This window comes from Mesoplodon bidens (genome assembly GCF_964165515.1).
Source record: "Mesoplodon bidens genome assembly, chromosome: 8".
In the NCBI taxonomy this organism is placed as follows: Eukaryota; Metazoa; Chordata; class Mammalia; order Artiodactyla; family Ziphiidae; genus Mesoplodon; species Mesoplodon bidens.
Window position 1 is genome coordinate 3,963,836 of NC_138165.1, and position 27,097 is coordinate 3,990,932.

General features: G+C 41.9%; 1 protein-coding gene and 1 pseudogene across 3 annotated transcripts in view; both read right to left on the bottom strand.

Moving 5' to 3' along the window:
- CNTNAP5 (contactin associated protein family member 5) overlaps positions 1–27,097 on the bottom strand; it is a gene marked incomplete at its 5' end in the record, with an annotated part of 887,048 nt that overhangs the window by 366,794 nt on the left and 493,157 nt on the right. For both annotated transcript variants that reach the window (XM_081242026.1, XM_081242025.1), the window contains 3 exons: positions 504–675; positions 3,608–3,757; positions 26,801–27,065. In XM_081242026.1, the coding sequence (XP_081098152.1) occupies positions 504–675; positions 3,608–3,757; positions 26,801–27,065 (587 nt within the window). The remainder of the gene's footprint in view (positions 1–503; positions 676–3,607; positions 3,758–26,800; positions 27,066–27,097) is intronic.
- LOC308621535 (UBX domain-containing protein 2A-like) lies at positions 22,586–23,423 on the bottom strand (annotated as a pseudogene). The gene has a single exon. The product of its transcript is annotated as a UBX domain-containing protein 2A-like (transcript).

Here is a 27,097-nt window from a genome sequence, read left to right on the forward strand (position 1 = left end):
CTCCTCTGGGCCAAAGAAACAGAGGGTTAGGAGTGGTGACAGCAAAGATCAGGCCCCCAGGGAGTCACTGTACAACTGGACTCTGTTATAGGAATCCCAGAGGGTTTGATTTTCATCTGTCAGTTTTAGAAAGGACACTCACTGCAGTGAAGAATGAAATGGTCTAGGAGAGAAGCAATTCCTCCCTCCTTTCTGCTTCACTCTTAACTTCAAAGTAATCAAATGTTGTTTACGCATAAAATTGTAATCCTTTCACAAATTTGTATTTTGATTTAATTTGCATATCCCATTTACTGCAAGTCGACATGAAGAGAGACTCAACTCATTTAAACCATTTTTCTGTGGGCCAGAAATCCTTTCAGAAATATTTTCCATTAGGTGACTCAATTATGTCTAATGTGGATGATGTCAGGGGATTCGAATTTTGGTGAAAGAAGCTCATATTTAGAAGAGTGAAAATGGGAAGGTGGGTGGGAGAACAGAGGAGAAGAGACCATAATTACCTGTCTTTGATGCTACACAGATCAATGTGTAAATCACTAAAATTCCCCAGGGAACCTTGCTGAACTGAAATGAGGTCCTTGGGCTGGTTATCGATAAAGATGAGCCTCATGCAGCCTTGGAAAGCCTTAATGGGATTTAAGCACTGGGAATCGGTGAGATTGTCGGGGCACCCTGTGGGACAGAGAAAAAAAAAATGAAGACGAATACTGAAATGATCAGTTATTGCTTTGGCGACCTATTGATGGAAGACCTTAAGGTCTAATTATTTCAGTGTTTCTTCATTCACAGCAGTGCACACATTTTTGTTGTAAATCCTAGCACTCTCAGAGAGGGGACAAAACTGGTACAAAATGGGGCATACTCAATCACTGTATAGAGTAGAAAACAAAACGTGTTAAAGGGGATACCGATCCTATCGCATTTATCTCGTTCTTTTTTTTTTTCTTAAACTTCATTAGGAGATGAGAAGTCAGCAGCAACTTTATTAGGAGAATCAAACCCACAGAGACTTCAGGTAGTGGAATTATTAAAACCATGATATAAAATAAATATAGTTACTATACCTAAAGAAATAAACCCAGGGAATTAAAATATGTATCTCATTCGTTATTTCTTTTCACCCTGTTCGTAAGCTATTTGCCCTTCTTTTGTGTGGTATACTTCACTCAGCCAAAGAAAGCAACATATCATAACTACTTGGGAATTTCTGTCTTGAAACACACTTTTAAATGCACACTTCAATCCCGAATTACACATTCAAAGAAAATTACGCTTTGGGTAACAATGGTAGCAGAGTAATTGTCTGGTTAATTGTCAGCATTATCAGGCTTGGTTCCTGAGAAAGGTACACAGAGGAAAGTAGCTGGAATTTTGAAGTGATATGCAAAGCAAATCCAGATGCTAAAGGAACGAAGCGTTTAAATGCACATAGTTATAGGGCTGTAATCGCATACCTGAAAGGTTAATACCATACCTTTTTAAAGGGTGTTCTTAAAAAAAAAAAAAAAAAGACAGGCACTACACTGATTGAGCATAGCTTGCAACCAGGGAATAACTACGCATTAGGACAGGTATAGAGCCATGTACGTGCATGGGTGCTTGTGCTCTATAAACTCCATCCCAATGGTTTTAATAGGTTCAGAGCATATGGGGATGCATGCTTGAAAACATGGCAATAACCCATAAATAATTGGGAATTATTTCAACCGTCTCTAATAGACAGTCACTGCTGGGCTGAAGCACAGCAGTTGGTTAACGGCTCACAGGCACACTATAAAATGAAGAGAGATGCTACAACTTCTAATTGAAGCCATAGAGAGAATTTATGTAAGTTGACTATTATCACTCAAACTCATTTTTCACTTTCTTTAAGTTTACAGTCTACAAGTAGGACATTTCCTTAAACACTGTTCAGATCCCAGATAAATCTTCCCTCCTCAGCCTGAAACCCTGTTAAGACCCACGTCTAAAAACACTTCAAATGGGGGAGGGAAGCCATTTTGCCTTTGAGGCATTTCGGATGCTTAAGTAACATAATGAATTCAACGTCATTTTCCCCAGAAATAAATAAAAGGTTGCTTTTCTCTGCTGTCTATGAAACACTGCATATGATGCAAAATTATACAGTCTGTGAAACGTATCTTTGGGGGCCACCAGACCTTTCTTCTGCAGTCTTTACATTCCTTTGTTGTCACTAGTGTCTCATGGAGAACACAGATGTGGGGTTGAATCCTGCTTCTGCTACTCACACAAATTATTTCATCTCTGCAAACACAGGTCTTATTATCTGTAAAATGGGGTTAATATTACCTACCTCATAAGGATTCTGCATGAATTAAATGATGTAAGACATAAAATATTTACAGAGAATCAAAGTGTTCCCTTTTTAAAGGAATTTGTTATCCAGGCACATGTGGAGATTTGGAATGAAGGAAAGAGGCTCTGGCCCTGAAATCAAACCACAAAAGAATCACTCCGCACTGTTTCCCTCCCAGGACACCCGGATGTGTACACTGCATCTGTGCAAAGTCCCTTTCGTATTTCAAAGCTTAACCTCACGTCATTGGTATGAGAGAAGGGACTTGCAAATTCTCTTTTAGAGACTGCATTTTATAACTTTACAGGATACTTCTCTTTAGACCAGGCCCAGCTGAGACCCATATTTACAAAAGCTGAAGCCAGTCTGTCCGTTCTAATGTAGAAAGCATGATGTTGTACACTGAACCTTTATCTCACTGAATTCTCCCAGAAATTCTGCTTTGTTTCCCAACGTCCTTGTTAAGGAAGCTCGGGGACCATGAGTAGGTTACTCGAGGTCACACAGCTACTGGAATTAATTACTCTTTAGAGATTGTTTCTACAATAACAACAACTGGCTAAGTAATTAGATACGAATATTTTAATGAAAAAAAATCTTTAGAAAACTAAATAAAACTATACATACATCTATAAAAATGAAGCAAATGCCTAATTATATATTTTTCCTCCTTATCAGTTTGCCCGTGTGTTTTCATCTTTGCAAAGTTTCCTAGCATTGGAGGGGGCAGCGTCTATACTGGCTGCTCTTTGTGAAGCTACAAGTTCATGGGCTTCTCGGTCTTCCCCATTTTTAGCTGCCCCCCTCCATGGGCATGGCCTCCAGGGATGTGGGGAACAGATGGATAGGGGATTAAGAAAGCAAATCAGCAGAGAAATGACTAAGAAAGCTGAGGATGCTGGTTGTACCTTCCTACCTGGATTTTTTTTTTTTTCTCTTGCAGGTTCTGTTGACGATCGGTACACTTTCTCAAAGTTTTCAGCTGAGTTTCTCTTTTGGAATATGATCACACAGTCTGGCATGGCAACAAAAATCTCCTTTGGAATGTGTTATGTAACACCAGCTCTGACAGCTAGATTTTTTTTTTCCTCAGCACCGACCTAGATAATTTATATTTGTACAGCTGTGGGAAAGTTTGCTTCTCATTTCTTTGGGCTTGAAGGTAGGTGTACGTGCGTGTGTGCTGGCAGCATGGTCAATTTGACACAGAAAGAATTGTCATAGTGAAATAATTGTCCACTGCATCCTCCCTCCTTTATTTTCAATCTCAAAAGCTGGGGAATTTACCTCCAAAGTAATAGCGATTTCCAGAATAAATCTGCATCCGGGTGGTGTCCTGAGTCGGGGATGCTGCATCGTTATCCAGAGTGAGAGTGATGCGGTTCCTTCTGGCGTTGATGCTCACCGAATGCCACAAGCCATCATTCAACTCACTGCCTGCAAAAGAAACAGGAAGGGCAAGCGTAGGGATGAATGATTTGCGCAGGTGTGGAGAGAGCAGGGCTCATTTCCTTGCCTGCGGTGGTCCTTGTACATTCTCAGAGTGGCCCCTCTCTTCATTTGGCATACAACAAATCCTCAGCTGCTTCCCAAGCATCTTTCTTTTTCTTTTTACCACTTCATTCTATTATTTTCCTTTTTTAAAAGGGGCTGAACCACTTCTGACATGTTTGGTTTGAAAACAAAAGGGCAAAACACAAATGTGTTTGTATACTACAAAGGTATAGAAAACATTTATTGACTTATTGATATAAAATGCAGAGTAAAAAGTGAAAAAGAAAGAAAAAAAGAAAAATTCAAAACATTCCCGGTGATTTTTAATCTCTGAGTGGTGGGGTTATAGGCAATTTTAGTTTTCTCGCATTTTTCTACATGTGACTTATATTTTTTAGTAAAGAAAATAAACTGTTTTAGAGGCAAAAGTAGATGAGGAAAGCTAGATTCCAATGACATACCAGGCAGAGGAGTCTCCTGCTGAAAGGAGGTAACAGACTAGTTTAGTTCCAACCTTTTTCCTTAAGTAATTATGTGACATTGAGTCACCTACCTTCACGGAGCTCTGGTTTTATCTTCTGTAAATACCATAATTCTTACTCTGTATTATTGGCAAGGGATCCACTGAGATCAGACAGGAAAGTTCCCAGGTTGTGGGCATAGTGGATGTTTATTAAAAGGCAATTTCTCTCTCGTTCTTTTGCCCCAGATTCCTTGCACTGCACTGCCGACCTACCTTGTTGCGGAAAGTGTGCTGGGAATTACGCACCAGTGTTTCCACCCTTTCCTACAAAAAGTTTATCATCTTTTAAGGATCTGTCTGTGCAAAGTGCTTGCTGAAGGAAATATGGTCGTATTACCCAGTCCAGTCACAAAGATTTGTTTGTAACCAGATCACAGAGCCCCCCATGTCTTCACTCAATAGACATGTGCCCTGCTATGGGCCGAGTTACCCTCCTTTTCTCATTGCCTCAGTTTTCTCCCCTGCAAAATGGGGAGAATGACTGTACTCACAGGCTCTTGTGAGAATTATACCCGTTAATATAGTAGGGCCTGTAGGACAGTTCATATCACATCTCAAGTAGAAATCATGCTCACTAAAGCAAAAGGTCAGAACAGCAACCACAAAATGCTCCCCTACATTTGGGAGAAAGGATAGTCATATCATCTGGTCTCTATCCTGGGGTAATCCACAGTTAGATGGTAGAGACTTAGGCAAAAAGGCTTAAAATACTGTCCTTTGAGAATTTCAGGCTGGTGGCTTAGAGAAGCAAGCGAACAACAGCCCTGCTTGCAATTCGGGGTGAACCAGTAACATGGGGATAGAGAAGAAAGACCTAACTCCACATAAGGATCCTGAAAATACTTCATAGAAGAGGCGGTTTTTGAAAACTGCGCAAGAGTTTCTCACTTCTGAAGAGTTCCGGGGGACAGAGAGCCTCTACAGAGAAGCAAAGGCCTGGAATGAGAAGCAGGATAGGGCAACAGGAAAGCAGGTGGGAAGAGAATCCAGTCAGGGGCCTCGTGTGCCAGGCTAAGGAAGGCATTTCAACAATGTCCTCGGACAAAGGATTCTGGAGGGCATTTTACCCAAGCCAATTGTCTCAGAATCTCTGGCGATGGAGTCCCAGACATCTGCATTTTAAAAAAGCCCCCTTGATGATTCTGATGTGTAGCTAGGAATGAAATGACTAGTCTAGAAGTGATGAAATCACTGGGAGTCCAAGAGGGGACCATTAGCATGGTGATGATCTGCCTGGAGCTGCACATTCAGAGACTCTGGTGGCCAAAAGTCGGGGCTGGGAGGAGGTGAGGCTGGAAACAGAATGACCAGGGTCTCAGCCAAAGTATTAGCAGCGAAAATGGAGAGGAAGGGATGGATGAAGAGCTATTTCCGGAGCTGAAGGAGTTCAGTCTTGGTAGCGCCTACAGGGGGGCAGTCCGTGAGAAACCAGCTGGGATGAAAGCACTGACAGTCAGACCTCTGGTCTCCTTAGAACAGCTACTGAAGAGCTCGTGCCCCTGAGCCATCTGATGGCAGGAGAAGCTGCCCCCGGGAAAGCACAGCACCAGGCTGGGGGCCCAGCTGCGTTGCACCAGGGCAGCCGTGCTCCATCTGTTCAGAACGGCCCAGGTGTAGGTTTTCCTGCATTTCCTGCCAGCTCCCTTTTAGCCAGTGTTTGCTGTGGCCCTGAACATCTGCTTGGGGTGGAGAGGAGAATCCAGAAGCTACTCAGCCTGGAGGCCCTACTTTCCCCCAAAGGCCAGGGTCTGGGTCCCAGCAACAGGGATTCTGCTAATGAGGAAGAGGGTCTGTCAGGTGTTTCTTGGTGCTGAACATTTGACTTCTGTCAGGGGCACTTGGGGGACATGGCCAGCTGAGGTCTTTACTCCCTTTACTGTCATTTGCATACTGATTTAAATACCTCTGCATAACAGATGAGACTGCATTTGCAGGTAAACTCTAGACTGGGCTGGAAGGAAGTCAGTAAGTAGTTCAACACATAGGGTGAAAATAGCCCCTAAGGGCCCAGCTAGGCATCAGGGATACAGTAGGGAAGAAAGTACAGACGGAGGCCAGGGGGGAGTGTGCCATCTAATTAGAGACACATCACTGAGTCACTGTACAGAGGACACTGGCCTCAGTATGAGGGGACCAGGGCTGGGGCTCAATCTTATATGTTCTGACTTGTGGTCCCATCCCTTCCCCAGGCCACTATCCACATTTCTGTCTTTAAAAACATCACTTAAGGGCTTCCCTGGTGGCGCAGTGGTTGAGAGTCCGCCTGCCGATGCAGGGGACATGGGTTCGTGCCCCGGTCTGGGAGGATCCCACATACCGCGGAGCAGCTTGGCCTGTGAGCCATGGCCGTTGAGCCTGCGTGTCCGGAGCCTGTGCTCCGCAACGGGAGAGGCCGCAACAGTGAGAGGCCCACATACCGCAAAAAAAAAAAAAAAAAAAAACACATCACTTAATAAGGGTTTGCATGGTCAGTTGTTTGTTTTCTTTTTCTTTTCGTTTTTTCTTTCTGGTCTCCTTTTCCTTTTAATTTGATCTCTGTTGATCTTTTCCTACATGGTCTCTAGTCCCTGCAGGGAGGGCCTGTGTGAAATCTTAGCTCTTAGAATTATTCGAACAGTACTTCTTGCTGTTGACCACACGAAGGGATTACCTGGGCAGATTTTGAAAAGACGGGTACCTGGGCCCTACACCAGCTTCATTAAGGCAGACTTCTGGGGGTGGCCACAGGCCTTGGAAGTTTCAAAGACCCCCAGAGCTTCAACTGTGCAGCCCGGGTTGGGAACTAATCCATGAGAGGTTTCAGAAGAGGAAGGAAAGAAGCTAAGAAAAATAAGACTGGCTCAGAGGAGCTGACCTGGGCATAGATTCCAAGGCAAGAGAACTGGCAGACCCCTCTCTAAAAACCTGCTTCTACCTGGGCTCTCTTTTACCCTTCATTCCGTTAACGGATCCAAAATCACACCCCTGGAGCTTCTTCCAGTTTTTTGTTTTGTTGTGTTTTTTGTTTTTTTGCGTTACGCGGGCCTCTCACTGTTGTGGCCTCTCCCGCTGCGGAGCACAGGCTCCGGACGCGCAGGCTCAGCGGCCATGGCTCACGGGCCCAGCCACTCCGCGGCATGTGGGATCTTCCCAGACCGGGGCACAAACCCGCGTCCCCTGCATCGGCAGGCGGACTCTCAACCACTGAGCCACCAGGGAAGCCCCAGATTTATTTTTTAAGAATGCTCTTTAAAAGGTACACGTCTAAGTGCTACTAATTATTCACAAATTAGGGAAAATCAATTCCATCAGGTTGCTTTCCTTCAAAAACCTGATATAAGGAGCTCTGAAAAACTAGAAGTTCTCAATGAAAGGAACAGGAAAGCGTTACCTTTGAGGCCAGGAACACCTTCTTGAGGAAAAAACCTCTCGGGGTGAAAAAATACAGTATTGAGGACCACTTTGGGGTGCTACGCACTCATATGATTGAAAAGCTGAGGCTGAAAAGGTGGGACTTTGGTTCTGGAAAGATTATTGGATGACAACAAACATAAAATTTCTGAACTTTGATGTGATGTTAAATAATATTTGTCATCTCCCAGACTGGTAAAGAATAAAAACCAATTATAGTCTCTGTTAGTGGATATAGAGGGAAACAGGCAATTTCAAAATTGGTAATTCTTTCTAGAAGGCAATATACCAACAAGTATCAAAAACCCTAAAAATATCATACCTCATCTCTACGAATTTTATTCTGAAGAATTAATCCTAAAATAGTAACAGAGCTGCAAACAAGGTTTATGGTGAAGAGAGTTCATGACATCATTTATAATAGCAAAAATTCACAGCTACTAATATTTCCAATAAGGGTAGGTTAGATAAATCAGATGCAGTGTATTCAATAACATGGAATATAATCCTGAATCTTGGTTTTTCTGTATGAATTTTAGTATAATGCATCTAATGCCATGAAATAGACTGTGATGTTTCTATAGAGACTGTATTAAATTTGTAATTTAACTTAGGGAGAAATGATATCTTTATAATGTTGAGTTATCCCATCCAAGAATGGGATATCTTTTTACATTTGTCCAAGTCTTATTCAGTGCCTTTCAGGAGTGTTTTCACATTTTTCTTGTATGGTTTTGCACATTTCTTCTCAAATTTATTCCAAGTATTTTACCCTCTTTGTCACTATTGTAAATGAAATTTTCTCTATCATTAATAATAATAATAATAAGATGGAATATAATAAAGTCATTAAAAATCATAATTCCAAGAATGATAGTGATATCCTGAAAAGTGAAAAACAGTATGTGTGGTACGGCTCCCATTTTGTTAAAAATAACTACAGAAATACTGGAATGATATTGAATGATAGAATCACAGATTCTTTTTTCTTATACAGAGTACTAGAATTTGCCAAGTTCTAGAGTCTAGTACTTATACAGAGTACTAGAATTTGCCAAGTGTGCGACGTTTATAATCATTTTTTCAAAACTAACAAACTGTTGAGGTTGAGATAAAGGATAGGGAAAGTTTTCATTCTTTTCCACTTCTTGCCCCCATTATTTAAAGTGGCTGCTTCCTGGTCCCAGAATTCAGCCTAAGGCATTAGTATAAAAGGTCTCTCACAGAGAGGGTTAAATAGTCTTAGAAGATTTTCTTCATGGAAAAAAAAAAAAAAGACACTTTCCGTCCTTGCAACTGAACTTGCAAATTGAAATATGAAACACAGCCCAATTGTAAAAATAGCTAATAATACACTCTACCAATATTGAATATCTACAATGTACCAGGCACTTTCAATATATAATTCCTAGTTCTCACCATAGTCCTGGAGGCCAAGCTTTAGAGTCCTCATGTTGTATATGCTAAAACAGAAAATTGGCGAGGCTGCCCTGGGTCCTATGGCTACCACAGAGCCAGAATTCAAAGGGTCAGGCACCTAGGCTGAGCTGTCAGGCACGCAGGATGATCTGCTTCTGCTTTCCACACTTCCAAAGCTAGCCCTGTTCTGCTCCAGGAATTGCTCTGATGGCCAATTACCTCTGCAGAGCTCTATTTTCTGCTGTGGAATTCACCTTTGCTTTTATTTACTTATATTTTTGAAATAGCTTTATTGAGATAAAATTCACATACTGTACACTCCTTCTATGTAAAATGCAGTTCAATGTTTTTTTGTATAGTCACAGAGTTAGGGAGCAATCGCAATTAATTTTAAAATGTCTGGAGCCTCCCAAAGAAATGCTGTAACCTTAGCTATCAGTCTCCAATCTCCCCAGTCCCCCACCTAAAGCTGTGCCAGCCACTCATCCACTTTCTGTCTCTATGGATTTGCTGACTGAGGAGATTTCATATAGATGAAGTCATACATCATGTTCCCTTTTGTGACTGGCTTCTTTTGCTTCACATGATGTTTTCAAGGCTCATCGTAGGTAGCAGCTTGTATCAGTCTATCTGTATGTCTGAATGTCTTTCCATTGTGTGGATAGACCACATTTTGTTTATCCTTTTGACAGTTGATGGACACTTGGGTTGCTTCCACTTTGCAGGTTTTATGAATAATGCTGCTATGAACATTCTTGTACAAATTTCTGTGTGGACCTATGTTTCCAGTTCTCTTAGATGTACACCTAGGAGTGGAATCGCTGAATCATATGGTAACTCCATAGTTAACCTTCTGAGGAACTGCCAGAATATTTCCAAAGTGGCTGCACCAGTTTCTATTCTCACAAGGCAACTTCCCCTTTGACAAGACTGAGTTCAAACTTTGGTCCTGTCCTTTCGTGGAACTTCTAGCTTCTAAGAAGGATTAAGGCACAATTCAACTTTTTTTTTTATTAAAATGTCCGCTTAGGTCTGACCTTGGATTTCTCACTTTTACTACTTCGATTTTATTTTTCTAGATAAATATCATTACCAACATCTCATGTGGTTTGTTTGTTTTTTTAATTTTTTTTTGCGGTACACAGGCCTCCCACTGTTGTGGTCTCTCCCGTTGTGGAGCACAGGCTCTGGACTCACAGGCTCAGCGGCCATGGGTCACGGGCCCAGCCGCTCCGTGGCGTGTGGGATCTTCCCAGACCGGGGCATGAACCCGTGTCCCCTGCATCGGCAGGCGGACTCTCAACCACTGCGCCACCACGGAAGCCCCTCCTGTGTTCTTTTAATACTTTTTATAATGAGACCTTTCCAATAATTTACAGTTCACATTTGACGAAATTGACACTAAAAGCAGTTAAGCAATATGCTGAAGGCCTAAACGTTTTTATAGGAGTAACATTTTCCCTTAAAGTAGAGTTTCTCAACTCTGGCACTGGGCGTTTGGGACTGGATAATCTTTCGTTGAGGGTGTGGTATTCTGTACTATGCTTCTTGTGTAGGATGGTTAGCAGCATCCCTGAATCCCTGGATGCCCCCATCCCCAACTCCTTGGATGCCCCCATCCCCAGCACCAAAAACATCACCATCACCAAACATGGAGTTACATGAGTTGTTTGTATATTTTGGAAATTAACCCTTTGTTGGTTGCATCATTTGCAAATATTTTCTCCCATTCTGTTGGTTGTCTTTTCGTTTTGTTTATGGTTTCCTTTACTGTGCAGACACTTTTAAGTTTAATTACATCCCATTTGTTTATTTTCGTTTTTATTTCCATCACTATAGGAGATGGATCAAAAAAAAACATTGCTGTGATTTAGGTTAAAGAGTCTTCTGTCCATGTTTTCCTCTAGGAGGTTGGGATGAACGTATACACACTACCATATATAAAATAGACAACCAACAAGTGCCTACCATGTAACACAGGGAGCTATATTCACTCTATTGTAATAACGTATAATGGAAAAGAATCTGAAAAACAATAGTTCTATATGTATTATATATCTGAATAACTTTGCTGCACACCTGAAACTAACACAATGTTGTAAATTAACTGTACTGCAAGTAAAAAATAAATAAATAAAGGGGAAAAAAAACCCACCACCCCCAACCTTAGAGTTTTATGAGAATAAAATGATAAATTTATATGGATATGTTTAGCACATTATTTGGCTATGCTAGAAAATTATAAAGTTAGGTTTGTGCTTAAAAACAAAAACAGATCATCACCAGGCATTGTCAGAAGTCCCCTGCATGGGATTGGGGGAACAGGAGGCCGGGGTAGATGGGGGTGGAGAATTTCCCTTGGTTGAGGACTGCTGGGTTCAGGGAATAATTCTGAGATTGCAGAGTCTCAGAAAGCAAGGGCTTGCTTTATGTCTCCCTCCCTTTCTGTTTTTCTCCCATTCTCAGTCCAGTTCCTAACAGATCTTTGCATTTCAGCCTTCATCTTATTTCAGTGTCTCTTTTCACGGTTTGAAGACAGAAACATTGAAATTGGGTGGCTGTCCCAGCACCTCTAACCATCAGGCATACAGCCACACCAGGACACACAGAGCTACAGTCCAGGCCAGAGCAGAGTCCCCGAAGGCTCTATTTCTAACCCCGGAAATGACCTGTTACAAATCTCCATGATGCCTTTACTCACCTATTAACCCTTGCTCAAGGCCCTGCCACTTATAATTTCTAGCAATTTAGACAGATTTCTTAATCTCTCTCAACCTGCTTCTCCATCTGTAAAATAAAGACACAGCTGCCTGGCTTGACTTGGAAGTTTCTAGGCTTTATCTTCCCCAGAAAACCCAATTCAGCTGTTTTTCCATATCGCTTCATACCAACCTTTACTTAATAGTTCAAAGGTAGTTTCAATTTTTGAGAGAACAAAGTGGGGAATATCTAAATAATTGAATAAGGCAGTCTTAAAATGTCAATCACATCATAAAAGAGCATATTCCAATTATTAGTACCATTATACCACAATGTAGGTCCTGAGTCCTATTTTTCTTGGAGACCATTTATCCATCAATTATCAAATTCTATTAAACCTTCACTACACACGGTGGTTTAAATTCACATATTACTTCAGATTTCTTCTCCAACTTTGATTCTATCCCTTATCACAGGAGCTGGGAATTTTCTGATGGCCTCCCTCTTTTCCCCGCCTCTGACCTCTTTCTGGTACAGGACACCTTGAACTATCTAGACAGCAAGGTTATTAGTGTGAGTCCTCTACAGATGAACGAGTTCCATTCCGAGAGCACGTTCCTAAGTCCAGTTTGTTCATAAGTCCAACAAAGTTTGCCTAGGTACCCAACTAACACAATTGGCTGTATAGTACTGTACTGTAATAGGTTTATAACACTTTTCACACAAATAATACATAAAAAACAAACACCAAAAATAAAAACATTTTTAATCTTACAGTACAGCACCTTTCAAAGGACAGTAGTATAGTACAACAGTTGGCACCCAGGGGCTGGCACCGAGTGAACAGGCAGGAAGAGTTGCTGACTGGGGGAGGGAGAGGAGGTGGGAGATGGTAGAGCTGAAGGATCGTCAGCGATAGGAGACGGAGGGCAAGCTGCAATGTCACTCACGTCTGGCGTGGATGAAACAGGTTCTGGTTCCTTGCTGGATTCAGTTCAATCTACCCTCTTGAAAAAACGATCCAGTGATGTCTGGGTAGTAGCTCTTTTTTTCTCGTCATAGATGATAGGGTAGCACTGGATTGCACTGTGAACGGCTGCTGCAACCTTCGTGTACCGTTCTACATTCAGGTCCTGTGCCTCAAAAACTAACAGCGCCTCCTCAAAGAAAGAAAATCCCAACTGATTCACTATGCTGTACAGCAGAAACTCACACAACATTGTAAAGAAACTATACTCCAATAAAAATTAATAAAAACAAAATAAGGAAAACGCTTGTGCCATTTCCTGCATCGTGACTCTCTTCAGTTCTTTGGTTACTTCTTCTTCCTCTTGTCCCTCTTCGTCCTTTCTCTGGGACTCCAATTCCATCAGGTCTTCGTTAGTCAGCTCCTTGTGTGGCACAGCAAGGAGTGCAATGAAGTCGTCCTCTTGCAGGTCTAGCTCCACCTTCTGGCTGAGGGTCACTAAGTTGCTGAAGACCACGTTAGCATGTTTGAAAGTTAGGAACTTGAAGGTTCACATGTAGGGGACTTACGGTATCAACCTTGCAGCAAACCCCACCCAGGGGGTCATGGAGCCCAGAGAATGAAACTCAGATGCTTATCTTGACAATCGATGCCTCTGTAATCAAGTCTCCATCTGTCCTCACCATCTTATTTCCCAGTATTTCTACACAAATTCCCTACTCTAGCTAGACTAGTATATTCATTATGCTCCTAGTAAATGCACTAAGCTAACTGAGACTTCCTCTCCCAGCCTCTACTTCACCTGTATGCTGTCCTCCCACTATCCAAATTCACATCCAATGCCCAGTTTTTGTCCTAGTGCTTCCTTTCCTTAACTATAGGGACAGGAAACATATATATATATATATATATATATATATATATATATATATATATATATATATATATATATATATTTCTTTTTTAACTTTCTATCACAGTCACCTAGCACAGCACAAAAAGTACTGAATGATGGAGAGAATAAGTTAATAAACCAGGAAATAAAGAAAGTAGGTTTTCCTTGACCAGATCAATACATAAAGATTTCTCTTTTAAGTTCATATAACATCCACTGTCTGATCTACTCATTTAGCTCGTATTATTTACTGCCTTGTACCATTAATTAACTCTTCATCTCTGTAAGTATTATCTCCCCAATGGGATTACAAGTTCCTAGGGGTCAGAGTCTGCATCATGTTTTGCTATCCCCCTCGGTATCAAAAGAGCAACATCCTACCCTCTCCAAACGGTCCTTGATTGATTGAGCAACAGAATAGCTGAATCTCCACTGCCAAGTGTCAGCAGCAGGGCCCTCTCTGGCACCTAGACCATAAATCACAGGTTAAACCTTTCCTAGTTGGGAAAGCCTGGTTCATTTGTCAAGATAACCTGGATCCTCAGAACCCTTGGTCAGCATCTGGGAGGGAAACAGCTGGGTTTGCCATACACTAGTGTCAGATATAAACTGTGACATGTTCGTGGTGGGTGGTGAAGGCATAGTGTCTCTAGGATGGACTTGAATGCTCAGCTCCAGTGTCTACATGATAAAAATGAAGGTCAGCTCCAGAGCCAGATATTTTTCTGTCACCTTTAGGAGACAGCCCAAACTCTAGTGTCCCTGACCAAAATTCTGCTTCATCTTTTGCCTGTGCTCCTTTGCTGTCTGTGATCCAGGCACTCTAAGCCACCTGTGGAGTCTTACGCATCTAGATCTCCTCCTAGTTCTCTCCTCTAATTGGAGCATCCTTCCCTTCCTTCTTTGTTTGACTAAATTCTATTCAGTCTTCAAAACAGAGCTGTATTATCCCTGCCCCTAGGAAGCCTTCCCTTTTTCACCCTTTCTGGCGCCTCTTCCCTTGTGCTTCCCCTGTACCCTGAGCATCTGTCCTACTGCATCATCAGTGCTCAATACTGTCCCTTTCAACACTGCCTATGAGCTTTTGGAGGGCAATACCTCCATCCTCAGATGTGAGTACAGTATCAGCAGAAAGTAGACACTTCAAAAGCTTCCTGAATTAAATGTGTAATCGGGAAGAACAAATCCAACTCCATATTAGATCTGTTTCTCTTACTTACCTTAATCTTTGTATTCTATTGCTTTTGCTACAAGTTAAGAATGTTGCCCATAGCCTGAAATATACAGGACAACCCATTCTCAAGGCTCTGACCTTTAAGCAGATAACACTTTTCCATTCATATAGAGATAAAAAGTTGCAGAACGGAGAATAACAATTGTCCTATTGGAGGTTGACAGGAACATCGTGACCTGACCAAGAACAAAGGATCCTAATACCAAGAAGTTTGCAGCAACCAGTCACAGCCCTCCCTCACCTTGCCTTAAAAAATGCTTTGCTGAAACCCTTCCATGAGTTTGGGGCTTTTGGTGGGCATGAGCCTCCCATTCTCCTTGCATGTCCTTGCAATAAAACTTTCTCTGCTCCAAACTCTGACATTTTGGTTGGTTTGGCCTCGCTGTGCATTGGACATACCGAACTGGTGTTCGGTAACAAATAGAGGCAAAGTGAATTATATGAAAGACTTATTAAAGTAGAAAACAAGCACAGGAAATGACAGCAGTTTTGACTATTCAATTATTTTCCCATAAGACAAATCTAGTTCCCTCTGTTTCTCTTTTGAGAGAAATGGAGAAGAAGGAAGAGTAAGCTAAGTTGTCATCATTACTCAGGCCTGAAAAAGCTACACATGCCCGGGAGATCTCTCCTTTGGTAAACATTCCCAGGCTTTGCTTGATAGCTTGAAGCTTCGGCAATGGCAGTTCTCAGTTTGCATAAAGTCGAATGCCTCATCATATGTCTGTCTTCCTGAAACTCGAACTCTGTGCCCAGCCAGACAGCTTGTTGTGACAGTTATGGCCCTGTGGCTACCATTTGTTTGCCCTCATGAGTGGGATTTTCTCATCAACATTATCTTAGCTAAAAACACGGAGGCATTAATGACAGCTTAATCGAAGCAGAGGATGAGGTTCACCAAGTCATCATGTTTACTTGATGTGCAGATGGTGGTGAGATACAAATGGATTCTATGAAAAAGGGTGATCTTGGGGAAGCTGCTCTGTGAATTGCAGGACTGCAGACTAAAACCATCTGGCCACAAGTATTCATAGGGTGAGCACTTTTATCCTTCATGACACAGCTCTCCCTGCCGTCTCTCCACCTCTGGGAGCCCCCCTGGCCTTTATCTGATTAGTACTTCCCCTGATTATAGCTCATTCTTGGGTTTGACACATTCTGCATTGTAGAACTGTTGTAACATGAATATTGGTTAAAAATCACTTTTAACTCTTCTTCCACTGTTGACATGAGACGCTTCAGAAATGTTTGGGAGGTCAATTCTAGTAGTTCATTTATTCAGACACTTGCTAATACATTAGGCAAATATTAGCAAGGGGCTGTCATAAGCAAGGTGTTATACTAGGCCTTGGGCAAATAGTGGTGAGCAAGGCAGGCAGTGTTCTTGTTCCCATGAATCCTTACATTCTATGGTGACAGGAACATTGAGCTGCCAATTATATAGACATATGATTAATACACACTCTTTTTATAATTTATTTTATCGAAGTATAGTTGATTTACAATGTTGTGTTAATTTCTGCTGTACAGCTAAGCAATTCAGTTATACATACATATATAGTGTATATTTTAATATATATATATACTCTCTTATATTCTTTTCCATTATGGTTTATCACAGGATATTGTACATAGTTGCCTACACTATACCATAGGAACTTGTTGTTATCCATTCTATATCTAATAGTTTGCATCTGCTAATCCCAAACTCCCAATCCATCCCTCCCCCACTCCCCTTTCCCCTTGGCAACCACAGGTCTGTGCTCTATGTCTGATAATACATATTCTTATGAGCTAAATTGTGTCCCCCAAAATCCATATATTGAAATCCTTACACCCCCTACTCAGTACCCGAGTATGTGTCTGTACTTAGAGATAGGACCCTTAAAGAGGTAATGAAGGTAAAATGAGGTCATTTGAGTAGGCCCATAGTCGATAGGACTGGTGTCCTCACAAGAGGAGGGTAATAGGTCACAGATGGGCAGAGAGAAAAGACCATGTGAGGACACAGAGAGAAGATGACCTCTACAAGCCAAGAGAGAGTCCCTCAGAAGAAACCAACCCTGCCCACACCTTGAACTAGCCTCAAGAACTGTGAGAAAGTAAATTTCTGTTAAGTCACCTAATCCGTGGTATTTTGTTATCATAGTCCTAACAAACCAATACATACATTTATGCACATACTTACGGTCAGTGCTACAAAGGAGAAGAACCAGAAGACTCAATAAAGGGGCAGCTGGCCTGCTTCGGGAAGGTTTCTTGAGAAAATGTCAATTGAGATAAATCCTAAAAAATAACAAGTGGGATGGTGTGGACCATAGCTGTAGGAGGATTTATTTAATTTAAACAAAGCCAACGATAAATAATCATCCAATAACATCCATGACGGCTGCTGATCAAAGGCTATGCCATTAGAATTTCATCGTATCTTCAGCTAGAGAAAGAACAAGTCAGTCCCAGCATTCTACTAAGTATAGAAAATTATGACTGAGTAGAGCAGATTGTTTAGTAAGTTGTAATGGTGGAAGACCCTGTGTCTAACTACTGAAAAAATATAAGATGGTTGAGAAAATACGATGAACATTGTTGCTTGTTTCTAGGGACTCGGGGGAAGAAGCTGAAATGGTCTCTCCAATAAGCCATTTGCCTCCACTAAAAACATTTCTGTGGCATCCGGTTGATTTCTGGATCTTTGCTCATCATGTGTCCTTTGGCCCTGGGATCCTGTTCTGTGCCTGGCAATTGGCTTTCCCCTTCTGTCTTTCCAGCTTATAATCGTTTTACAGCCCCTGCTGCCAGGTTGAGATCTCTTAACGTGAAGATTCCCTTCCCCATCTTCTGGGTTCCATTTAGTTGTGCAGAGACTCATTTCTTACTCCTGAAAATTCCACTCTGGGTTTGATGTCTCTAGTATATCAAAGCAGTAGATTGTGCAGCTAAATGCTCGGGAGAGAATATTCTCTAAGGAAAAGCCATTAGATGGTCTTTCTGCCATTTGACCTTACTGAGGCTTGTTCTGTTTTCTGCAGTGACATAAATATATAAAAATTCTCATCTAGGGACTTCCCTGGTGGTGTAGTGGTTGAGAATCCACCTGCCAATGCAGGGAACACGGGTACGATCCCTGGTCCAGGAAGATCCCATGTGCTGCAGAGCAACAAAGCCCGTGCGCCACAACTACTGAGCCTGCGCTCTAGAGCCTGTGAGCCACAACTACTGAGCCCGCATGCCACAACTACTGAAGCCTGAGTGCCTAGAGCCTGCACACCACAACAAGAGAAGTCACCACAATGGGAAGCCCGCACACCGCAACAAAGAGCAGTCCCCGCTCGCTGCAACTAGAGAAAGCCCGCACGCAGCAATGAAGACCCAATGCAGCCAAAAATAAATACATTTATATTAAAAAAACCCTCTCATCTCTGAGAAAGTCTGTCCCACATTAAAAGAACCGTATCACGACTCTATCTTGTTTTTCTCTCCACATGCAATAGCTCCAGTACTATTGAAGGTCCTGTATACTCTGATAACTCCCTTACCTACCAATCAATACACACACACAAGAGTATCCTACTGTGATTAAAAGATCGTCACAAAAGCAAAACTAAACACAACTTCTCAGATTTGGCTCCTTTGCTCCTAACTCTATATGGATCACAGAGAGTAACATGCAGGGCCTTTCTGGGACAACCAAGCATCTCATTCACAAAACTCATTGCATGAAAGAATCCCAGTTATCATTCTTTCTCCCTCAGATGCACCACAATGTGGGGAGTTGAGAAACACGACCTCTGGCAGGGGGCTTGGCCCTGATGAATACACCTAATTTAGGCCACTTACCCCGTTTTCAAAAGAAGACTCTGGGGTTAATGATTTCTTTGAAGAAAATAAGGGACATGGTTGACTTCCTGTTTTCCTTCAAGAACTAAGATGAAGGTTTAGAAGGGACTTGAGTAATTCTAGACCAACTCTCTCCTTTAGCTACAAAGGACAATGAGGCCTAACAGAATAAAACTCACATTCTGAATCGATGCAGAGAATAGCTAAGCTGGAGTTCTGGACCCTAAGGCCTGAGTTCAAGGTTTTTGCTCAGATTGGCTTTTCAGTGAGAACTTGATGTATAGAGAAGCACTACAGCAGAAAAAAATAGACTTCAGGGCTTCCCCGGTGGTGCAGTGGTTGAGAGTCCACCTGCCGGTGCAGGGGACACAGGTTCGTGCCCAGGTCCAGGAAGATCCCACATGCCGCAGAGCAGCTGGGCCCATGAGCCATGGCCACTGAGCCTGTGCGTCCGGAGCCTGTGCTCCACAACGGGAGAGGCCACAACAGTGAGAGGCCCGCGTACCGCAAAAAAAAAAAAAAACAGAAAAAACAGACTTCAAATTTTCAGGACTGAAGGACCCAAACTTCTTTCTTCCTATTCTCATTCTCATTCTTGTTCTCATCAGCAAAATAAAAATAACATTGAAATGTCAGGCCACTTGCAAAATAATTATAGTGGTGCCAGCTTTTTTTGGTTACTGAATGTTTCACTTGCAATTCAAAACACTCTGCCTCGATTGTCTAAAGAAATGAACCAGGTGGTCTCCTTTACTTTTGCACAAGTTCCTGTTGTCTTAGTCATCCAGATTGGTTTGGACAATGACAATCTACATTCTAAGCACCTTTTTAAGAGTCTTTAAAAATGGCAGCCATTTGCCCCTCAAAAATAGAATGTGATATCAATCGTTCCAGGGGTAGGTATGGCCCTGAGAGAGAAAGTGGTCCCCAAGACACATGGAACCTGGGGAGAAGTGGTGAGGAACTAGAGTGTGAAATGCATAAAGGAGGAAATCCAGGTGGCTTTTTTTGTTTATTTAAGATTTGCACAGTTGTCTGTTCTGATCCCTGAAGGGGGACATGGGAGCAGCAGGGCTCCTGGAAGGTTTCCGCTCTGTTCCCATGCAGCCCCCAGATTTCCACGTGTCGTCAGACACACAGCGGTGACGAGAATATGGGAAAAGCTGTGCAAGGCATGGCAAAGTCTCTGGAAGCATCTAGGCTTTCACTTAGTACCCTTCGTACTTACATGATAATCTTACTAAGGAATCGGCACTGAGCATTTAAAGGGTCTGAAAAAATAATAAGTAATAAAAACAAATAAAAGTTCTGAGAGGGACTTTCCTGGTGGTGCCGGGGTTAAGAATCCTCCTGCCAGTGCAGGGGATACAGATTCGAGCCCTGGTTCGGGAAGATCCCACAGGCCGTGGAGCAACTAAGCCCTTGTGTCACAACTACTAAGCTTTCACTCTAGAGCTTGCGAGCCACAACTACTGAACCCACGTGTCACCACTACTGAAGCCTGCATGCCACAACTACTGAAGCCCGTGTGCCTAGAGCCCCTGCTCCACAACAGAAGCCACTGCAATGAGAAGCCTGCACACCACAATGAAGACTCAAGACAGCCAAAAGCAAATAAATAAATACATAAATAAACATTAAAAAAAAAAGTCTGAGAAAAGTATGTCACATATACTCAATGACTATTAGTGTGTGTGTGTATGTGTGTATGTTAATATATAGATATGCATAATTTACTTTATAACACTATATAGGCAATGTCAGCTAAAGCAGAGTAAAAGTCTACGAAGACAATGGATTCACAATCCCTCGTCAGCCCCACTTAACCCCCAAATTTGTCTATTGATGGGACCACCAAGTGAAATGTTTTGGGAAACCCCAACTTTAGATACTACATAGGCTACTTTTGTTAACAGCGTACTGTACATCATTTCATCTTTCATCTAAAGCAGAGTTTCTCTGCATTTGAATTGTTTTTTTTTTTTTTTTTTTTTTTTGCGGTACGCGGGCCTCTCACTGTTGTGGCCTCTCCCGTCGTGGAGCACAGGCTCTGACGTGCAGGCTCAGCGACCATGGCTCACGGGCCCAGCCACTCCGCGGCATGTGGGATCCTCCCGGACCGGGGCACGAACCCGTGTCCCCTGCATCACCAGGCGGACTCTCAACCACTGCGCCACCAGGGAAGCCTGAATTCTTTATAAACACCTGACCATATCACGAATAAATATGGGGGGCAGCAAGATACACTGTGGTGACCATGGACTTGGGGGTGCAAAGGACAGGCCTGAGCTTGAACACCTGCTTGATCACTTGAGCTTAATTTCTGACTCTCAATTTCCCCTTGTGCCTGTTGGTAAAATAGGAACCACTTCATATATTTCATGAGCTCTTTTTTTTTTTTCTGTAGTATTGTATGACAGGGTCCTTGCATAATGCCTGACCTGCATGAGATTCACAGTAATTGTTGGTTCTATTGTCATATCACTTACAGTGAAAGGATGCCCTTGACTTTGCCTCATAGTCATATGTACAAGGCTTTCAAGAAAGGAAATGACAAAAATAGAAAATAAAGAAAAATACAAGGGAGGGATGATACCATTGTCCTTCAACTCCTTAAAACTTCATCCCTTAGAACAACGAAATTCAGATGCCTCCTATTTTGAGGACGATTTCATTTGGACTTCTCTTCCTGATATCCAATGCAAACTGCACAAAATAACCACACCCCCCAAAAACTATGCACGCTGTATGAAGCTTCGGTAACAGGAGTGAATGTGCCAGGCATCCGTGTGCTGAACTTCCCATAGGGGTCACCTTCTCTTTTAGACCCAAGACGTTAGAAACACATGAACTACTCTCAAGTAAATCTTTAAATATCTGGATTCCCTGTTCAATTAATAATGTGTTATTTTCTATTTTCCATGAGGTACCATGTGTCAAGGGTAGCCCCAGTGGCCCTCAAAATTATTAGAACAATGTTTATTATTTTTCTAATTTCTCATGTGAGATTTTTCTCTTATAAAGCCAATACAATCTCAAGTACTTTGAAAACAAGGTTCTTCAGAAATGTATGGGAGGAGAAAACTGTTTTTGTTAGTCTGATTTTTTTGTTTCTTTACCTTTCTTTTTCCCCCAGGTAGAACAATGCCAGTAGGCACAAAGCCTTGATCCATTTCAAAGAAAAATAAAAGAAATTCTAAAATTTCTGAATTTTCCAAAATTCAGGAAATTCTTGGAGAAAGAAGCAAGCATGAGTTTTCTGAGACAGACGTCACAATGTTTTTAAGTCTTTCTTTTACTTGTTTGATTTTTTTTTTGAGAGACAGGTCTAAAATAACATGATTTTTTTCTCCCTCTTTGCTGGATATTGGGGCAGCATTAACCAGCCTCTCTCTCAGTCATAAACACATTTTAATGGACAGACACATGCTTAAAAATACAGGTAATGCTTTAGAGCAAAGTGCCACTGGGGCCTGTACTATATTAAAACTGCATTTTTGACCTGAGCCCTACAAGTCTCTGTACTCAACCATCTCGCCGGTTGGAGAGAAACAGCCCAACGCCAGCTCATGATTTTTCTTCTTCAAATAAGGAGGATCGAGGTTTAACTTTTATAACTCTGCACATGAGAAATGTTACGTTTCAAAGTGATTAACTCTCCTCCATGACTAGAAATCTTAGAAATTTCATAAAAGTCCCATGACTGCACAAATTCACTCAGCTTTTATGACTCTAAGGAGTGAGGCCTGTTTTTGCCTGAGGTCTTGAGTCAGTGTGGAGGAAAAAGAAATTTGCTAAATAGCTTCTCAACACTGTGCTAAAGGGTTTAGATCCACTATCTCATATTTAATCATCGTCACAGTCTTGTGATGTAAGGATTTTTTTTTTAATCTCATTTTGTAAGTAGACGCTAAGATGGTCCCCGATGATCCATGACTCCTAATATCTAGTGTGAGTGTTTCCTCTAGCAATTTGAGGAAAGGAAGATCTCTTGCCAGCGAAAAGGAAGGACTTCTTTGAGATCCTTGGTGTTTTTCGATGAAGTCTTTGATGTGGCTTATCCTATAAGAAATGTTAAATTTCTGGACACTCCTTTTCCCATTGGCTAACCAGATCTGTATACTAGTGATGGGTTCCAGACTGTTCAGTGAGACAGTAGACAACTAATTTTTATTCTCAACTTCAATACACTTTGCTTTAGAAACAATTTTTGGTGTAGCACTTCCCAGTCTGTGACCCTGTCCTGAGTAGGGCTGGAACACAGGCTTTGTTGACATACATACTTCATTTTTCTTATCTTCAACTTTAACATCAACCTCCCCATTATCAAAAACCCTGTAATTCTAAAGGTAATTCCCCTTTTTTGATGGAATTCAGAAACTGCTGAGCTGCACCATCAAAATAACTTCTGAAATCATCACTGACTGTGAATCCATTTTTCCATAATTTTGTACTTACACCTACCAGTTTCTTTTGTTCAGTGGCAGACAAACATTTGACACCAACCTTCTGAGTTTCCTCCAAAAGGCTGTCAACAAAATAGTCACAATTTGTTTGCTGATTATCACTAAGAGGTTGGTGGTCAGATTCTGTTTCACAAACCCATTCTTCCTTTATTCTTTCAAGATTATCTGCTTCTTTCATTCTCTTTTTTCTGCCTCCTGGTGTGGCCGCTGGGCTGGAGCCCCTCAGACTTGGAGCACTGCCACCTCCAGACCCTCTCAAGCTCGGTGGCCACACTGCTGGGACCCTGTTCATCTCCCTCGGTTACTGCTGCCGGCACCAAGCACGTGCCGAGGCTGGCTCTGACTCCTAATATCTGAACCCTTGTACAATCCCTTTGACTTGAGCAAGGGCTACAGTTATCCGCTTTTTTCTAATGAATAGAATATGATGAAAAGGATGGGATGAGATATACAAAGACTGTGTCTTTTGTCCTGGTGGTTCTTTCCCATTCTCTCCAGGGTCACTCACTCTGGGGTAAGAGTGCTGCCCTATCAATGAGGCAGCCTCCTGGAGATGGCATGGGGATAAGTTTGGATCTTCTGAGGTCTGCCCACAGCCACATGAGTTAGCCTGGAAGCAGAGTTAGAACCGGTTGAACCTTGAGAGGACTGTCGCCCCTGCTGCATCCAGAATCGCCCAAAGGGCTCCTGAATTCCTGACTCTTAGAAAATCAGACATAACACGTGTGATTTTCAACTAATACATGTTGGTATAATTTGTTATGCAGCTGTAGATAACAAATGCACTCTCACTTACATGGGAGACAAAGTTAAGTTCATCTAGGGCCCCAGACTAACTAGTAAGGGTAAAAGGTGCTTTTGGAACCTGCCTCTCTGACTCACAGACCCAGGCCCTTCTGTTATTTCCAGGGGTTTGAAACTGTATAAAAGACCCTGTGTCCCTTCCTTTGAAGTAATAGGCTTTTGCTTTAGTCTCCCACGCCTACGCTGAGTCTCAAAAGGCTGCTCAAGAGTTAATGATTAGGGCTTCCCTGGTGGTGCAGTGGTTGAGAGTCTGCCTGCTAATGCACGGGATGCAGGTTCGAGCCCTGCTCTGGGAGGATTCCATGTGCCGCGGAGCGACTAGGCCCATGAGCCACAACTACTGAGCCTGCGTGTCTGGAGCCTGTGCTCCACAATAGGAGAGGCTGCGACAGTGAGAGGCCCGTGCACTGTGATGAAGAGTGGCCCCCGCTTGCCACAACTAGAGAAAGCCCTCACACAGAAACGAAGACCCAACACAGCAAAAATAAATAAATTAATTAATAAACTCCTACCCCCAACATATTAAAAAAAAAAGAGTTAATGATTAGGAAAAAAATAGTTAATGATTAGGAATGTGAAGATGTAGAAATAAGAGATAGCTGTTGGGCTGGGAAACTGGTAACAATTTAGACTATAAATCAGCCACATGGCAGAATCACCAAATTCCCAGTTCCCTGAAAGATAAAGATAAAGGCCTGACACATATTCCAAAGGTTTTTTTTTTTTTACAGGAAGCTGACCACCCCCCGAGATGAAAATTGCTGACCACAACAACACAGACTCTAGACTGGTTGAAACCAGAAGGTTGATGATGCTAGAAACTTCACCTTGATGCAAACCAATCTGAGAACTGTGCACAAGCTGATCATATACCCTGCAGCTCCCTCCCTCACACTGCCTTAAAACCCCTTACCTGAAAGCTATTGGGGAGTTCAGGTCTTTTGAGCATGAGCAGCCCCTTCTCCTTGCTTGGTGCCCTACAATAAAATCTGCACTTTCCTTCACCACAATTCGGTGACAGTAGATTGGCATTACTGCACATGGGTGAGCGGACCCAAGTTTGGTTCGGTAACAGGTTCAATGGGCTTTTTTGTTCACCTATTGACATCGGAGGCTTTCCCATAGCCTGACCTGATCTTGACTATTAAGTCACGTCCTTTACTACTTAACTCAATTTCCTCTAATTTATTTGCATAACAAAACTCACAGTCCAGTGGGGGAAGAAAGACATTTAAATTAAATTAAATTAATAAATAAAAAAGAAAGACATTTAAATTAAATAAAGACATTTAAATTAAATAAGTGTCCTATAATCCAGGATGGATATTGGCCCAGAGTGCAGAGGAGGGGTTTTGATTCAGGCTGTAGAGCCAGGAAGGCTTCTCAGGACTTGTTGACCTAGCAGCCTGCCTTAGCCCCCAATCCAATGCCTGCAGGTGGTCTGACCTCGCTAAGAACTTGTCACTAAGTGAACACATTGCTTCCAGAAGGACAGGGGACATCAGTAAGATAACAAGTAGAGAAGGAGGGAGAAAATTCCATGACTCCATGTTGAAGGAATGGCAGATAGAAGAGTCAGGATGTTATTCATACATCTATTCCATGTTGCTATACATTAAGACCTATACTCTATTGCTATAAAAGAAAGTACTTTCCAATCTTCAGCTTTTTGGGAACCATTTTAAAAACTTTTATGAAAAGATGCTCAACATCACTAATTATTAGAGTAATGCAAATCAAAACTAACATAAGGTATCACCTCACACCAGTCAGAATGGTCATGATCAAAAAGTCTACAAATAATAAATTCTGGAGAGGGTGTGGAGAAAAGGGAACCCTCTTGCACTGTTGGTAGGAATGTAAACTGGTGCAACCACTATGGAGAACAGTATGGAGGTTCCTAAAAAACTAAACTAGAGTTACTGTATGATCCAGCAATCCCATGCCTGGGCATATATCCACAGAAAACTGTAATTCGAAAAGATACATGCACCCCAATGTTCATTGCAACACTGTTTACAATAGCCAAGACATGGAAGCCACCTAAATGCCCACTGACAGATGAATGGATAAAGAAGATGTGGTATATATATATATATATATATATATGAATATTACTCAGCCATAAAAAAGAATGAAACATTGCCATTTGCAGCAACATGATTGGACCTAGAGTTTATCATATTAAGTGAAGTAAGTCAAACAGAGGAAGACAAATATCATATGATATCACTTATATATTGAACTAAAAATAATGATACAAATGAACTTGTTTACAAAACAGAAACAGACCCACAGACTTGGAAAACAAACTTATGGTTACCAAAGGGGAAAGATGAGGGGAGGAATAAATTACGAGGTTGGGATTAACAGATACACACGACTATATATAAAATAGATAAACAACAAGGACCTACTGTATAGCATAGGGAAGTATATTCAATACTCTGTAATCACCTAGATGGGAAAAGAATCTGAAAAAGAATAGATACATATCTACGTATAACTGAATCACTTTGCTGTACACCTGAAACTAACACGACATTGTAAATCAACTATACTCCAATACAAAATTTAAAAAAGAAGAAAAAAAGAAAACAAATGTTGGATCTTCAGACTTAGAGTAAATTTGTGAAGACTGGTCATCCTACATCCCTGGGAGCTGGAGCCTGTATGTTGTGGTCAGATTCTCAAACATGTATCAACTTGGCTGAACAAGAAACCGACATAGAAGTTGTCATCAGACAGTACCTGTGAGGATTTCAGCTGCACGTTCTGTCATTTTCTGAATCACGAGTCTCAGGGTTCCATCCTCCAGGTTCAGCAGCAGGGTCCCTGAGCCCTCAGAGAGCATCGTGGACAGAAGCAGACCATCCTTGTTCCACGTTCGAAACTGGAAACTCACCGAAAGCCCATCGATTTGGGGGGTGCCAGGCAGCAACAAATAACTGCTGCTCGAGTTCACAAATGTGATGGGAACAATTTGTGGTTCGGAGCAGGAAAAAGTGACATTGCCCTGGAAAACAATAAAAATCAAATATATAAAAG